The sequence below is a fragment of the Filicampus tigris genome, chromosome 12, assembly GCF_054856515.1.
Source record: "Filicampus tigris isolate MCC_2025a chromosome 12, RoL_Ftig_1.0, whole genome shotgun sequence".
NCBI lineage: Eukaryota > Metazoa > Chordata > Actinopteri > Syngnathiformes > Syngnathidae > Filicampus > Filicampus tigris.
In genome coordinates, this window is record NC_141228.1 from 18228151 (window position 1) to 18243795 (window position 15645).

General features: G+C 44.3%; 1 protein-coding gene across 2 annotated transcripts in view; it reads right to left on the minus strand.

Annotated features, from left to right (window-relative positions):
* Positions 1–220: 220 nt before the first annotated feature.
* plpp3 (phospholipid phosphatase 3) overlaps positions 221–15645 on the minus strand; it is a 46733-nt gene continuing 31308 nt past the window's right edge. For both annotated transcript variants that reach the window (XM_086047320.1, XM_086047319.1), the window contains exons 6-10: positions 13296–13388; positions 13029–13216; positions 12648–12705; positions 7301–7477; positions 221–973 (exon numbers count right to left, since the gene is read on the minus strand). In XM_086047320.1, the coding sequence (XP_085903446.1) occupies positions 845–973; positions 7301–7477; positions 12648–12705; positions 13029–13216; positions 13296–13388 (645 nt within the window). In that variant the 3' untranslated portion in view covers positions 221–844. The remainder of the gene's footprint in view (positions 974–7300; positions 7478–12647; positions 12706–13028; positions 13217–13295; positions 13389–15645) is intronic.

A 15645-nucleotide genomic window follows, 5' to 3' on the forward strand; every position in this document is an offset into this window, starting at 1 on the left:
GAATATTTTGCTTTCGGGTGAAATTTCAGGGTGAACCTAAAATGCTTTAGAACCTTTACAGGTCAATTTAATATGTTCGCTTTTAAGGGTTGTTTATAGTGCATTTTAGGTTCAACCCTAAAGTTCACCCAAGCTGAATATTCCTAACTTTTTGTGGTAATGTAGATGCCGGTGGGCTACCCACCCCCTAAGCCTTAAACACCCCCCCCCCCGCCCCGATTTGACCTAAATCTAAAGTAAATGCAACATCCCGGGTTTTAGGCCGCACTGAAGCGCGCTCAGTAGAAAGCCCGACGAGCCAGGCCGGTGTGACATTCAAAAACAGCATCGTCGGGTTTCCGCTTTGATGCGCCAGGCAGCGAGTGGTGATCATGGTCAATGAACTTTTACAAAAAAAAAAAAAAAACAACAACAAGAAAAACAGTGCTTTAAATTACATTTTTCATCCTTCCTGTCGCTCAGGAAATTGTTGCTGCCACTCCAAGGCCACAGAGACTTCAGAGAGTAAACATCACTAGAATTCCTTCTCTCCCTCTTTGCAGGAAGTTTGTTTTTTGTCTCTTCATTTTCATTATCTCGACATTTTATTACCTCTTTCAAGCTCCGCCTGTCGTTTCCCAATTTGTTTTTCTCTGATCTGGTGGTAAACTCGACGCAACCGTCGCCCTCCCCCCCAACCCCCCCCCCTTCCCCCCGTGCGGCATGGGGTCACTCGCATAATGAGAAATGTTGGAGGCGCGGTTGTTGACATTGCCCTTTAGCTACATTCTACTGTCCGATGGGAGGTGAAAGGCGACGTGTTTGGTCGCGGGAGGACGAGGAAGAGGAGGCGCTGCGGTCCTCCTCACACCATGTTGTGGTGGTTGTTCCTCTCGATGATGTCAGACGAGGGCAGCAGCTCCTTCTTGATGGGCGACGGAGGGGAAGGGGTCTCCTTCAGCCTGGGCTTGAACAGGTCGGACACGTAATACACCTGGCAATGAGGAAAAAGGAGATCTGTGGGTTATGATCGTTTGGGATTTTTCATTATAGTTACTTTTTATTTGGTTTTGAGTTTGTTTTTAAATTTGTTTAATTCGTTTTCAAAGGGAGCTTGTTATTATTCGTATTGATTCTTTTTTTGGAAAATGCTTTCGTTTAGTTTTTCTTTGTATTGCTTTTTTTTGTTTAAATTTGCTGCATTACTTGTGTGGGGGTTTGAAAACGAATCACGGTAAGTCTTGTGTAGTAAAAATGCAACAAAGAACATTTGTTTTTAAAAACATTTCAAAAACAACCCTCCACAAATCAAATGCAGGCACTGCATAACAGCCCGCAGACTTTGAAGTGCAAAATGTGCAGTGCATAACACTGATTCTAAAGTTAGATGCATTACAACCCTAACCTTAAATGAAGCTAGGATGGTCAGTCAAGCCATCCATTTTTTTCCCACTATCATTATTTCATTATTTTAATTACTACATAGTTCTAAGCGATTTCATTTGATTGTGCAAATGTATTTTCCTTCAGGGGAACTGCTGAAAAGCATCAAGGTAAAATCTGCATGACATCACATATTGCAAAGCTCTCATTTCGAGCCCGAGCAGGTGACTAATCCGCCAGACGGAAGTGACTTGAGCGCGGCTCACCCAAACATGAAATGAATATTCTGGCTAATCCCCAATTCCGCGACACCATCCACCGCACCGGCCGCAACCGGCCGTATGACGGAAGAGGAAAGAATGGCAGAGGAGAAATCTCTTCCTGCCATCAGGATGACATCATACAGGAAATGAGGCATCGGGGAGCAGGAAGTGTGGAAAGTAATATCTACAAAAACCACAAAACTCAACTTCTCAGTCACCGCTTGAACAATAAAATTCCCTCCAATTACGGCGTGGCATTCGCTGACCGTGTGGTGACCTTCACGAGTGACCTTCGCCAGGCGGATGACATCACGCGTACAAAGCACACAGCTGCCTTTATGCGGCTAAAGGGCGTCTTTGTGCGTGCTGATGAGTTTTTGTGGCTTCATTACAATGTATGTGATTGGTGGCGCGCAAAGTGGGGAGGGGCTGGCGGCGTTTGAAAGCATTAAATACAATATCCATTTAGTATTAATAAATATGACTAAAATACATATATTTGTGGAGACTGGAGCCTACTTGTAATTTACGATAAACAAAATGGGCAGGACTCCAAGAGTTCCTCCTTGTTCCAATTAATTTGCTCTTAATTTGAAAAGAAAAATGTACAGTTCCTGTCACCAACATGCAACATGAAGCACTAATGCTACCTAGTGGCAGAAAAATTGCCTCAACACAAAACTGACGCAATGTTTTACGCTCCTTTTAACTGTATAGTATCTTTTTAACTTCAAATAACTTTATAAATTACTATAAAATTACTGTCTCAATGAACTAAAAGATACAACCATATGCGTATTGGGTAAACATACTGTATTTGCACATGTTGATTAACAATAGTATGCAAAACTTAAAACATACTTTACTGTACATTTACAAGATTTATAAAATGTGTGATTCATTTGTGATTAATCACGAGTTAGCCATGAAAATCATGTGATTATTATTTTAGTCAACTGACAGCCATACAGCATATATGCATTCATGCGTTTACAAAGGATGTACTGTACAAGTGTTTGCGCGTGTGTATATGCAGTAGAACATGGGCATTACATTTATTTGAAGTTGCATTAAAAACGGCATTAAAAAGTCAAAACCCTGTCAAGAAAACTTTTTTAAACACCAAAAAAATTATCAAGTATAAAATGAATAGAAAAATGAATACGTATTGTAGTGTCTATGTACATGCATTTGTGTTTAACTCATTTGCTGACAGACATTTTCAGACCTTCTTTTACGCTAGCGTTTGATAAAAAAAAATAATAATAACAATACATTTGCGGGATTGACTGGACTGTGAAAAGACGTATAAATTCGTTTTTGGCAGTGAATGAATTTAAGCGGCAGGGCCAGGTGGGGTGGTGTGTGGTGTGTGTCAATCCCCAGTTATTCAGAAAGAAAAATTCACCAATTCCATTTTTTGGTGCTTTTTCGGAAACCCTCACAAAATGCCACCAAAGCCTTGGCTAATAGGAAAGTAGTACATTGGTGTTCAGAGTAGTTTTTTGCAAAACCAAATAATCTGTAAGCTATTTATTCTTAAGGGGAAATGTTGTAATATGAGCATGAAATGATATGAATGTTTTGGGGATCATAGTTTGCGGTATATTTATGGTTAAACTATCAATATAGGCAATTACATATACTTAGCTACGGCATTACTGGCAGCACTCAGACTCTATTACTGTAATTAGGGGAGAGGGGGTGGGCTCGTGCGTCCCTTCCACCGCCCCCCCTGTCCATGAGACGTCATGGGAAGCCACCGAGACACTTTTCCCATCGGAAGCAGCTGTGTTGCCGAAACCTACGAACTTTCACCCCCTGAACCTGTCACGGTAATGAACTTATCGCCATTTCCTGTGCACACACCGCGGCTCCCCATGTATAGCCTACTGTAAGCGCGCGCTTGTTGGTGTGCCTCATGCCTCGGCTCGTGCGTCCGAACCACAATTGAAATGTCAAGGCGGAAACATAAAGGGCGCCGCGTCACGCACCAAGTGAATGCGCAGCAACTGTTAGTCATGAGTTTTGTTTGCAAAGGCGACTGTGACTCTCGATAACAGGTTCTTCAATATCTAAAATGTACACATTGTTTTTATTTGGGAGGTTGCCAGGCTTGAATTTCATGGCTTCTGAATGATGCGCTTGCCAAAATAATGGAACCCGGAATCTGAACATTTTACCCCACCTTCCAAACAAAGTCAGTCAAGGCCTCATAAACAAACAGTTGAATTTGATTTAGAGGTTAAAATCAGTGTGTGTATGTATGTGACGCGCCGCTGTGTGTGTTGTGTGTCTTTCAGTCCTAGCGCCCCCACCTTGCCCTCCCCCCCTTCTTCCACCCCGTGCAATCGCTGACCCGACGTCTCAACGGCGACGACAATGAACTTTGAAAAAACAAACGACGCAGCTTTCTCCCCCCGACAGCTGCTTCCTGCTGGATGTGCTCCTCTGGACCTTGCTCGGCCCGCGCGTTAAAAAGTGGGTCATGCCGTCTGATAGGAAGTGCCAGGTAAGCTGCTCGGGCCGCTTCCTGTTTTGGATTTCGCCACATACGGCTCGTTTCGTTTTTCAGCATTAACAATTTTAATTTGTTTTATCAAACCACGGGTTGATCCATCATCATCAAAAAAAACAAAACAAAAAAAAAACCCCAGACATCATCCGTCAAATGAAGGGCCAGACACAGCGCACAAGAACGCATCGTGACAAGCAGCGTGAATGTGTCCACACTTGCCCAGCACTTGTGTGTGTGTGTTTTTTTTTAATTTATTGCCGCTTGATGACGGGGTTAAAGAGGTAACTGCAGCCGCGGGGCAGCAATAAAGTCAACTCCGCCCTCATTAGTCTGGGTGGTTTCTGTTTAGGAAGACACATTCCGACAATCACATTATTATTGTTTCTATGCTTTACTATTAACTGGTTTAACGCCTAATTACTCATGTTAATAGTAAAAAAAAAAAAAAGACAAAAAATTACTTAAAGTGTAAGTTAACTCAAACATATATTTTTTTCAAGAATATGTTCTACGCAGGCCCACTAGTTGAAACAAGGCATTGGGATTAATAATGCGTTTGTGGAATATGAGAAATCCAGCCGTTTTTAGCCATCTCAGGGGGCGGCCATTTTGAATGAATTTTTATTCCACAAAAGTGACATTAATCTGATAAATAATACCGTTTTTAGACTATTGGGGGCACGTGGAATATGTTATTGCCAAGAACATTTCGGACTTAATTTTCTCTTTAAGAATTGAAGGACACTTTTTAACGATATTCTGAAATCTCTATGTTTTGCGGGGAAGTTCCTTTCTCACGGTTGACTTTACCCCTCTTTTTTTTTATTTACATAATGTCATTTGTGTAAATTGTAAAAAGCCTATTTTGACAAGATCCTGTGAAAAAATAAATAATGAGTATTATTCACGGGATTTTGCAGTACTCAACCTGAAAAATCGACTAAGTACAACAATGACGTATTCATAGTGCGTCGCTTCCCACCACTGGCCAATCAGAAGGAGCGTCACTGACCTTTAAAGCTAACCTCGGCGCCTTGATCGGCAGCAGGAGGCTTTTTGTGCATAATTACATACGCTGGGCTCTGTCATGTTTGATGTTGTGCAGGAGCTGGGTGAACCACAAGCATTGCAGTCTATTGTTATTGCACCAAAACCTTGCTGGCACTTGAGGACCGACCCCGTACTGAGTGTCAAAGTGTGTGCGCGCGCTGCGCCAAGCTCTGACTTGGCGCCGCAACTCCTCTCTTGCGAAATTTTTGCGAATCGAATCCCTTCCGCGATGCACAAAAGTAGAGTTTGGCTCTATGTGTGCATGTGTGTGTGTTCATACTTTTTCCCAGAGGCGGCCGAGTTAAGCCAAGGGGCCCACTGTGCCCCTTCAAAAAAAATCCCCCAAACTGAAATAATTAACAGCTTCATTCCTTTTTCAAAACATGACTTATCGTCTCTCTTTTTCCTCTCCTCAATTTTGGCTCTATCGCGCTCTCCTGCATGATGATAATGATGATGTTGAAAATCATCTTGGGGCATAATCCACCCTTTCGCCAAGAGTGGATTTACACTGACACCAACACACACACACACACACACACGCACGCACACGCGCATCAGCAAACAAGCTCCACGCAATGTGTTCTTCATTAAACAGCTTGCTCTTTTCCATTCGTGGCCGAGGGGTGCAGAAGGAGAGGAAAGACGAGATAAACTCAGCGTATCTTGTTGTTGTGATTGATGTGTATGCTTCAATCAATTACGTTCATCTTTGTTTACATTTTTCCACTGCAAAAACTCAAATATAACAAAGATTAAGAATCTCAAATCACTTTGTTCTTTGTCGGCCAAGATATTTCGACCTATATTCAGTTGGCGGACTTGCCCGTAGGCAAACACAAACACTGTCAATTGCCTGGGGCGCCGGGACTTCCAAGGGCACCAAAACGTCTCGTAAAAACGGCTCAATAAAGTTTTCTTCCATGTGAAGCTGTCATGACTGTTCTTGTTTCAATTCGCGCATTTAAAAACACATCGATAATGCTTACTCTGTCATGATGCTTTCAAGTGCTGCTGCCCCCTCCCTTCTCATGCATTGGACTAGCCCAACTTCTTACTGTGCATGTGCAGACTTGATTTGGGAAAAGGGTGTAGAAAATAGATCTTAAATCTTATCGCTTCACCCACAGAAAATTACTATTTTTGCCTCATAGATTTTACTGACTGATTGAGAAAATAGTTATGTTCTAATTATTATATTAGTACAAACATCCTTCTTTTTACACCATTTTTTGAGGCTAGCTTTGTTTACCTTTTTAAAGGGGGAAATCAACCCATTTTTGTAAGAGTTGCTAGAACCGGTAGTATTGTCACTTTCACCATAGCTCGATCCTTAAAGCGGAAATCAACCCAAACATATTTTTTTCAAGAATATTTTTCCAGCAGGCCCACTTGTTGAAACACGGCATGCTGATGAATATTGCATTTGTAGAATATGAGTTAAGGAGCAAAATCTACCCCTTTTTAGCCATCTCAGGGGGCGGCCATTTTGTCATTTCTTTCAACTGAAGATGACATCACAACTACTCAGGGCTCAGGTAACGACCAATCACAGCTCAGCTTCAGCAAACAGGTCAGCCGTGATTGGTTGTTACCTGAGCCCTGAGTAGTTGTGATGTCATTATCAGTCGACAAAAGTGACAAAATGGCTGCCCCCAGAGATGGCTAAAAATGAGTGGATTAAATCTTATTCCACAAACGCAATATTTATCAGAATGCCTTGTTTCAACTAGTGTGCTTGCATAGAACATATTTTGGAAAAAAAATGTGATGAGTTGAAAAGGAAAAGCAGGCACCTCTGTTTTTTGTTTTGTTTTGTTTTTTTGTGTGTGTTTGAATACAGTGGAACCTTGATTTAACGAACCCAGAACCAACGGACTCCGGATTTCCCGGATAAAATCGGGTGGGCCCGAGAAAAATGTGTTTGGGTGGACTTCCACTTGAAGTAATATCTTGCTCACTTCATTACTTTTCCCCTCGTGGAATAAGCCACACTTTTGCAGCGATACGCTATCATCTCCATCGCTGCGTTTACACCACATTGTTCCCGTGACAATACGTTCAGATCCACCGCGCAAGATCTCGATATAGTCCTGTGGACACTTACTATGCAGTAGGCCACCAGGGCTCCTTGCACGAAGCCGGCCAACACGTCGGTGGGGTGGTGCTTGTGGTCGGAGACGCGCGACAGCCCGGTGTAGAACGCCATCATCAGCAGGGTGAACTGCAGCAGCGGGCGCAGGAGACGGGCGCCGCGCCACGTGAACCGGGACTGGAGATAGAACTGGAGGAAAGAGTATTGTAAAGTCACGTTACAGATGATGATTTGACAATACTGCGCGGTATATTTTACGTTAACATCCATCCCTCCATCACTTTCCTATTGTGCTTGTCGATATTATTGGGTGAGCTGGAGGCTGTCCTGGTTGACTTTAAGTGGAAAGGCGGGGTACAACATGGACTGAAAAAAATAAATAAGAGTGATATTTTGTCACTTTTTCACATTTTTATATTTTATTTCAAAATTTTGATTTTTAAATGAAAATTGTTTTGGGAGATTTTTCCACTTTTACAATGTAACTTTCTATTCTGAATTTTTCTTTTTTGCACCCCAGCCTGAGTCACTTGATTTTGAGTGTCTCCCGATACCGAGTCCTGATCCGATGCCGACAAAAAAAAGTGTGCAACCAAACAATGTCAGCTTTTTTTTTAATTAAATGAAAGTATCCCAATATGCCACATTTTTACATTGCTATAGAAATAAAATCTATTTATAGCGTATCAGTGGTGCAGCACAAAATAAACAAAACAAAAATAAAAATATCAGAAATCATTTCATTTTCACAAAGTGCATCCTTGTGAAAGTAAAAATAGAGCACTCGACTCCCGACAATAAACAGGGGTTCACACAGTGTCTCCATTAAGAGGGGTTACGTTCCAGACCACCCCTGCAATAAGTGAAATCTGTAACATTTAAATACTCTCTCGGAATGTTTTATAGTATTTACGGTGCTTCATTGTTTAAGTCTTTAAACGCACTGTTGAAATAATACAAACACATCGAAACTGATAATATATTGGAGAGAGAGCAAGTGCAATGGATAAGACAATAATATCATACAAAACACTGCATCAGTGTACCGATTCCTCAATGTGTGTACATTACACCAATCCCACTTTTTCTAAACAAACAGATTTATCGTCTGACAATATACATCAATATTCGTAGCCAAAAATTTCCATAAAAGTATCCTATTGATGTGGCTTTATGTAGACATAAAAAGCAGGACTACAGCAGATGACAATCAATAATTTTCACCTAAACCCAGGCTGAGCTGACATATCGTACTTCCTGTTTCGTAATTCTTGAAATTTTACTCATTTGACTCTGCAAGTAATTGTGTACTGAAAGAACTTTCCATACACAAGACTTTCTTTTCTTGAGAGCAAATTTCGAACAGACTGTCATCGTTGGCAACATGAATGCTTCCACTCAATTTTCTCTCCTGACGTGCTGCGGTTGCGCGGCCGCTCATTTTGTATTCTTGCGTCGCCTTTCTCACCCTGCACCTGCACGCGCGGGCCGACTTATTGCGGGCGCGAAAAAGTCTCGACCGAATCAAAGTGGACGTGGCCGAGGAGATGTGCGCAGCTTCACACACTCTCAACTGCCCGTGACCTGGACGGGCCCGTTTCATGGCTGTAACATCGCCAGCTGTAAAAACATCAGCGCTAGAGGGAGAGGGAAAATAAAAAAAAAAAACAGAACCGCAGAAACGTACACACTGACGTACGCCTTTTTCAACGATTTCTCTCCTGAATCGAGGTGAACGGATGCAGCTCCCGAGGAGGTCCTGGGTCGCGATTGTGGGGGATTTGACCGCCGTATTCCCACATTTGCTGTAAAGCGCTAAGTGGTGAGGTCAGACAAGGTGCCTCGGACATCCTCCCGTTCACCCTTTGCTTCCTGTTTCTCATAAAAGTGGGCAGAGCCTCCGCCGAGGTCTGCCCGGCCCAAAAAGCCCGACGTGTGCGCGTCTTTTCATCAGTCGTGCTAACAATATCCGCAGACAGCAGCAGCCGCCTCCACGCCGGCCGAGAGCCCCCGGGTAGGCGTAGACCCCGAAAGAGCTCCTGCGCGTTTCCTCTCGGACACTCTATCATTGTTACTTCTGCTGCCTTTCGGAAAAGGAGGAAGGGGATCCCTCCCATCCCTCCCGGTCGCGTCGGGGATTGTTTAGACTGCAGACTTCCTATGCGGCGGTTCTCAGGTAGTCGGGGCGAGGACGAGCCAGCCGCAGCAGGCTGGCAAGCTCTCGGCCGACATCCTGAACCTCTCGACAATTTGTTGAGGGCCGATGAAGGAGGGAGAACCCAAACAAGGTCGATAAAAATGATACAAATGTGACAGGTGTTGAGTACACTTAACGGGGGAAGTCAACCCAAATACATTTTTTTCAAGAATATGTTCTCAGCAGGCTCACTAGTTGAAACATGGCATTCTGATAAATATTGCCTTTGTGGAATATGAGTTATGCAGAAAAATACACCGGTTTATAGCCATCTCAGGGGGCGGCCATTTTGTCATGTCTGTCGACTGAAAATGACATCACAACTGCTCAGGGCTGAGGTAACGACCAATCACGGCTCAGCTTCAGAAAACAGGTCAGCCGTGATTGGTCGTCACCTGAGCCCCGAGCAGTTGTGATGTCATTTTCAGTCGACAGAAGTGACAAAATGGCCGCCCCCAGAGATGGCTATAAATCGGTGTATTTTTCTGCTTATCTCATATTCCACAAATGCAATATTTATCAAAATGCCTTGTTTCAACTAGTGGGCTTGCATAGAAGATATTTTGGAAAAAAAATGTGATGAGTTGAAAAGGAAAAGCAGGCACCTCTGTTTTTTGGGGGGGTTTTTTTGTGTGTGTGTTTGAATACAGTGGAACTTTGATTTAACGAACCCAGAACCAACGGACTCCGGATTTCCCGGATAAAATCGGGTGGGTCTGCAAAGGCTCGGGACAACGTGGCGCTCTACTGCCACTGTTTACTTGACGTTCATTTTTCTACACAAACGTCTATCGAACATTCTACACTGATTTTGGAACAGTAAGACTTACTCGATATCATATTTTCCTTTCTTCTGTGACGTATCGGCGGCCTCCATGAGTACCTGATACTTAAAAATAAGGCCGGTGTCAACCCGATATGCATTCCTACTCACTACTGTGGCGCTCCACTATATGCGTTGGCCGACCGGACTGTCCCCGCACAATTAGACCATCACTGCAATGTTTTAAGGTAAGGTTAGGACTTTTCAAACTTTTTTGAACATATTTAGATTGATGTATTGTATCGGGTGTTTTTTGGCCATGAAAAAACGTGCTTTAACGGCTTTAATGGACGACCCCTCCCCCTCTTAGTCCGCTAAAAGGAGATTCCACAATATATTAAAATGAGTTCCTAGAACACCATCTAGGACCGCATCTGTGTGTGGTTACATTGTCTGTAGTGGGATTGGAAGGGGTCCGTTTTAGAAACAGCGTTGTTTGAATGGCAGAGTAAAAAGGACCCGCAAAAACCTCTCAACGTCACACTGCCCTAAAAAAGTGCTTGTGTCATCCAAACGACCTGATCTGAGGAGAACAACAATAAAGTGAGGACTCCCAGATTCCCACGGCAGAGGCAAACAAAAGCGACGCAAAGTCTGGCGGTTCCGAAAAGCCATCCAGCCCATTCCGGTAACATCTTCTCCCCGCTGCCTTTCTGGTTGCTTTGTTTCAAAGAGTGCGTTAAATGAAAACACACACAAGAAAGGAGAAAGAATGAGGACACGGGCTTGTTTTACACACTCTTTTTTTTTTTCCCCCTTCCCCGTCTTCACACCAGGCTGCTAGAAAAACGGCATAGCTGTGGTCGGGAGCGCAAATATCGCGCGCATGTTGTTTCTATTTAGTCCAACAAATGTTTGGCTCTTTTACTGACGGTTCTATGGGAGGCAAGACCTGCTAAAACAGAGACATACAGTGCGCATATTGGATAAAAAACATCCAAGGGGCGCGTTGAAGACAAACCGCCAACGCGCCATCTCTGGAGGATCTTCAAGTTTCCACTCCAACCACATCTGGCGCGGATTGCTCCCAGGAAATATATTGTTTCCTGGGTGGGCGGCAGCCATACTCGAGCGGGTGCGTACAAGTGGTATTTAGATGTCAAAAATCAATGTTACTTCTCTTTTGCAGGTGGTAGGTTTTTTTGCGGGATGATAAACAACAACAATAGAGGAAAACAAGGATCTTCTGGATGAACTTTTTGGCCATGATAAGGGAACGCATTTATTCGATAGGCGCATAATACAGCAACTGACGGCAACGGGGTAAGAAGCAGGGGGCGGAGCCATGGGTGGGCCCGGGTGTGCACAAGCCCACCCGGATTGACAGACTGCCCACCCGGTGAGATTCATTAAAAAAAAAAAAAAAAATCGATATACTTTTACATTTTTGGTAAATTATTATTAAATTATTTTGGAATTTGTGTTTGGTTTTAGTTGATTGAATACTAAGAACTGTGGAAGATCTGAACTTCATATTATTCACTTGGTCATTTTATTTGAATGTACCATGTGTCGGGACCGGAGGATTGTGCTCAGTGAGAGAAATATTCAGGCCCGCCCTGATTTTTCCAGGCCCGCCCATTAGCCACGTTCTGGCTCCGCCCCTGGAGAGCTTACATGAAGTTAGCATGCGTGTTTACTGTAGTCATTTCAGGCCGTGTACCTTTATAAGAATATTATATAGTAGCTGTTTTTGTCATGCTTTACATTCGGTGGCTAAAAGAGAATCCTATTGATTTCAATTGAAAAATAATAATAATAAAAACCAAATGTATTCTCACAACCACAGCCAGTCTTTTTCTGGGATTTTTATTCTATGACAAAGAGAACACTGTTGGATTTGAATATTATGCACTCCGTGGCTATCTCAGGTCAGTAGTCACAGTAGTCCTCCTCTGCTTTTTTTTTTTTTTTGACTTCCTCTCTCAACATGGAACAGCTGAGTTTCCTGCAGTGTTTTGTCCGCTCTTTTCCCGACGCTCCGCCAAGTGAAACGTAAAGGGCAGTTATGTGTGTGTGTGTGTATGTGCGTAATTTGGATTTCTGGTAGCGTGTGATTCCATCAGGGTGCTGCACCCAAGTGGACCCCCATTAACAGGTGGTCGGAGGGATGCAAGAGGGGGGTAGAAAATGCACTGGCAGCTGCCCTGAAGAAAACAGGTGGCGTGTATCCATCCATCCCTAAGGGAAGGATGTTTTTTTTTTCGCTTCCCCTTCATTACAGCGACCTCATCTTCCTCCCACATGTTGGCTACGATCAATGAAGTATTGTCTTATCTTGTCCACGTAAGAGCCCTCAGACATCATACAAACTTCATCCGCACAAGAGAGCAACTTACCGCCAGGTAGAGCATGGTGAACATGGAGAATGAAGCGTGTCCGGAGAAGAAAGACTTCCTGTGGAGAGAAATATCACAGTTTAATCGAGGGGGATTTGCAACAGGAGCTCTTATAATTCATAACAAAAGAAGTCCGAAGAAAGTCATATCAAGACAAAGCATAAGAACTACAACTACAATTTCATGTATAAGGCTGAGTCGGTATATATAGAATACATGTATATTTGAATATAAAGCTAAAACAAGGAATAAGTGAAAACAACTACACTTTGCTTTTTTTTGCTCTTTTGTTTATAAAGCATTGAAACAGGATCCAAATACGAGTGCGGCCATCCGACAGCGACAGATCCAATCCATCCCATCGGCTGTGTTTCCGCCCACCTCGCTTCTTGCACGTCGCTCTCCTTGCCGCTGCAGGTGTACTCGGTGATGTAGCCCAGCGAGCAGTTGATGGCGGTGAAGTCCGGCTTGCACACGTCCAGGAAGTGCGGCCTCATGCGGCCCACCGACACCTTGGCGATGTCCGTGAACGACTGGCTGACGGCGCATCCGAAGATGAACACGCCTATCTGCGGGACAGCAGCGTGCGAGGTTTTGACGCTGAACTCCACACGCGGTCATTGTTCGGCGCAAAGGTCCAGGACTGACCTGTTTGTAGAAGGCCGCCACATAAGGGTTCCCCACAAAGGACTTAGTCCCCTCACGTAGCTGGTGAATCCTGTACGACTCTCCGATCACAATCTATAAAGAGAAGACTGGTTGATCTCCAAGCGACTGGCCGAAGCTCGACTTGAAGCGGATGATCATGCGGTGTGACGTTTGACTCATGCAAAGGAACACAACTGATCTCCAGAGTGACGACGAGACACACACATAAAGACACAAATGAGCATGGCCTGCCTTTCCCTCGGGCAGTTTGGATGTGATGGGAGATTATTAACGAGCGTTTAAGAATGACGGGGGTCTTTAATGGAGATGGAGGAAGTCGAGGCGGTGGAAGCAGGGAAACCCCTTAGGTGCGTTTTTAGGTGTGGCTCGCCACAACGGACAAAGAGCGTTTTACATACAGTTAAAAGCACTACTGTGCGAAAATCCTCAAGTCTCGGGTTAATATCTCAACCATGAATGGTCCGACTTTGATGGTGCTTAAATGCTACCGATGGTCTTAGCTGGGGTGGACGAAGCCCGGCGATTCCTGCGGTATTCCGACCCAAAGTGGTTTTACGTCGCCTCGGGCCCCGTGAAAAGGCCCCGTCTATACTTGAGGAGGCTTAAGCCCAAACTAGCCGTCAGGCCGCGGTGCTTGTCAATCACTTCTCCACCTCCAGGGATATCTGACTGACAGGCTGGCTGCTCTCCATCTTGAAAACCGCATCGCCCGGCACAAGGCGGGGGATTGACCTGACCATCTTGTCCGACACTCAGACATCCTATCAAGTACATGCTGTGTAGAATACTAGCGCAGCGTGTGTTAGGCCTGATAAACACACTTATCCCTGCCTGATGGGTGGTCAGCTGGCAGGCCCACAGCCAGAGCAAACAAACACGCAACGTTTATTGCCATTTGCGCTATTGTCCGCGAATCGGTGGAGATTATAGAGTCCCGGTAGGCTGATACGGTCCTTAACAGTTTATTTGGACTGTAAACATTCACATTCAGACAGAAGTCTTCTCACATATTTGCGTGCACGCGGTTCCCTGTAAAGGGCTCGGTTTATCTGGGATCGTCGGCGAGGACTCGTAACCAACGCCGCTGCAGGGAATTCCCTCGCAGCGACACACCGTATAGACTTAAAGGAGCGGCGTCGGCATTGGCGGCAGACGCCGCTAATGGAGCACAGCTGCACGAGACCCGCCAGCTTTGCCCGCACATGAAAGCGTAACTGGCTAAACTGTCACAAGCACATGGTCTCCTGGTTCTAATAAGCAGAAGAGCTGAGCTAGTTTTAATGTACTGTACGGTGCGTGCGCGTCTGCGCGTCTCAGTCTGGGAGCTTTTGATGGGAGGTTGTGCGGCGAAGATCGCCGGGCCTGACCACGTGCCACTAATTGACACATGCAAACCCCACCGCATGTCATTATAGCATGTTTCCACAAACCCTGGCAAACCCTCACCCCTCCCGCTTCTCTCCCTTCCCTCACAACAACAAAGTCAGTGGAACAGGAGTTGAGCCACTGGAATGAAAAAAGACTTGACGCTAACTGCGGCTACCAACAACTTAAGTATGGGACCAATGGGAAAAAATGTAGCCGTCATGTCACACACGCAAGGACCAGGATACAGGGTGAGCACCAGTTATGAGATCTGTTCAGGAACTCAGTAAAAACAAAAAGAAAAAATCTTTGGTGTTTGGCAAGCACACGGTGGGGTCTTTCTCACTACCACTGACTCACTTTGGGAAACAAATTAGAAACAAATAGCTTGGATGATTCAAAGTGGATGGAGTATGATTGAGGAAGTATGGAAGGCGGAGGACATGTAAAGCACATTTAGAGCATAGGACTGCATGATAACATACTGGCAGAGATGGGATCAAGTCACACACGTTACAGTCTCATGTAAGTTTCAAGGCTTAAACTTCAAGCAAGTCTTAAAAGCAAGTCTCGACTCCGGTATCCCGAGTCATTTTGTCTTGGCCAAGTCAAGTCATTTGAAGGGTTATCTCAAGTCAAGACTTGTGATCCTTAAAGGAGAAGTCAATGCAAAAAATTTTTTTTCAAGAATATATTCTACCACTAGTTGAAACAAGGTATTCTGATAAATATTGCATTTGTGGAAATGCACTCGTTTTTAGCCATCTCCGGGGGCGGCCATTTTTTCTTCTGTCGACTGAAAATGACATCACAACTGCTCACCAATCACGGCTCAGATTCAGAAAAAAGTTCAGCCGTGATTGGTTGTTGTGAGCAGTTGTGATGTCATTTTCATTCGACAGAAGACAAAATGGCCGCCCCCCCAGAGATGGTTTAAAACATCGAGTGCATTTCCACAAATGCA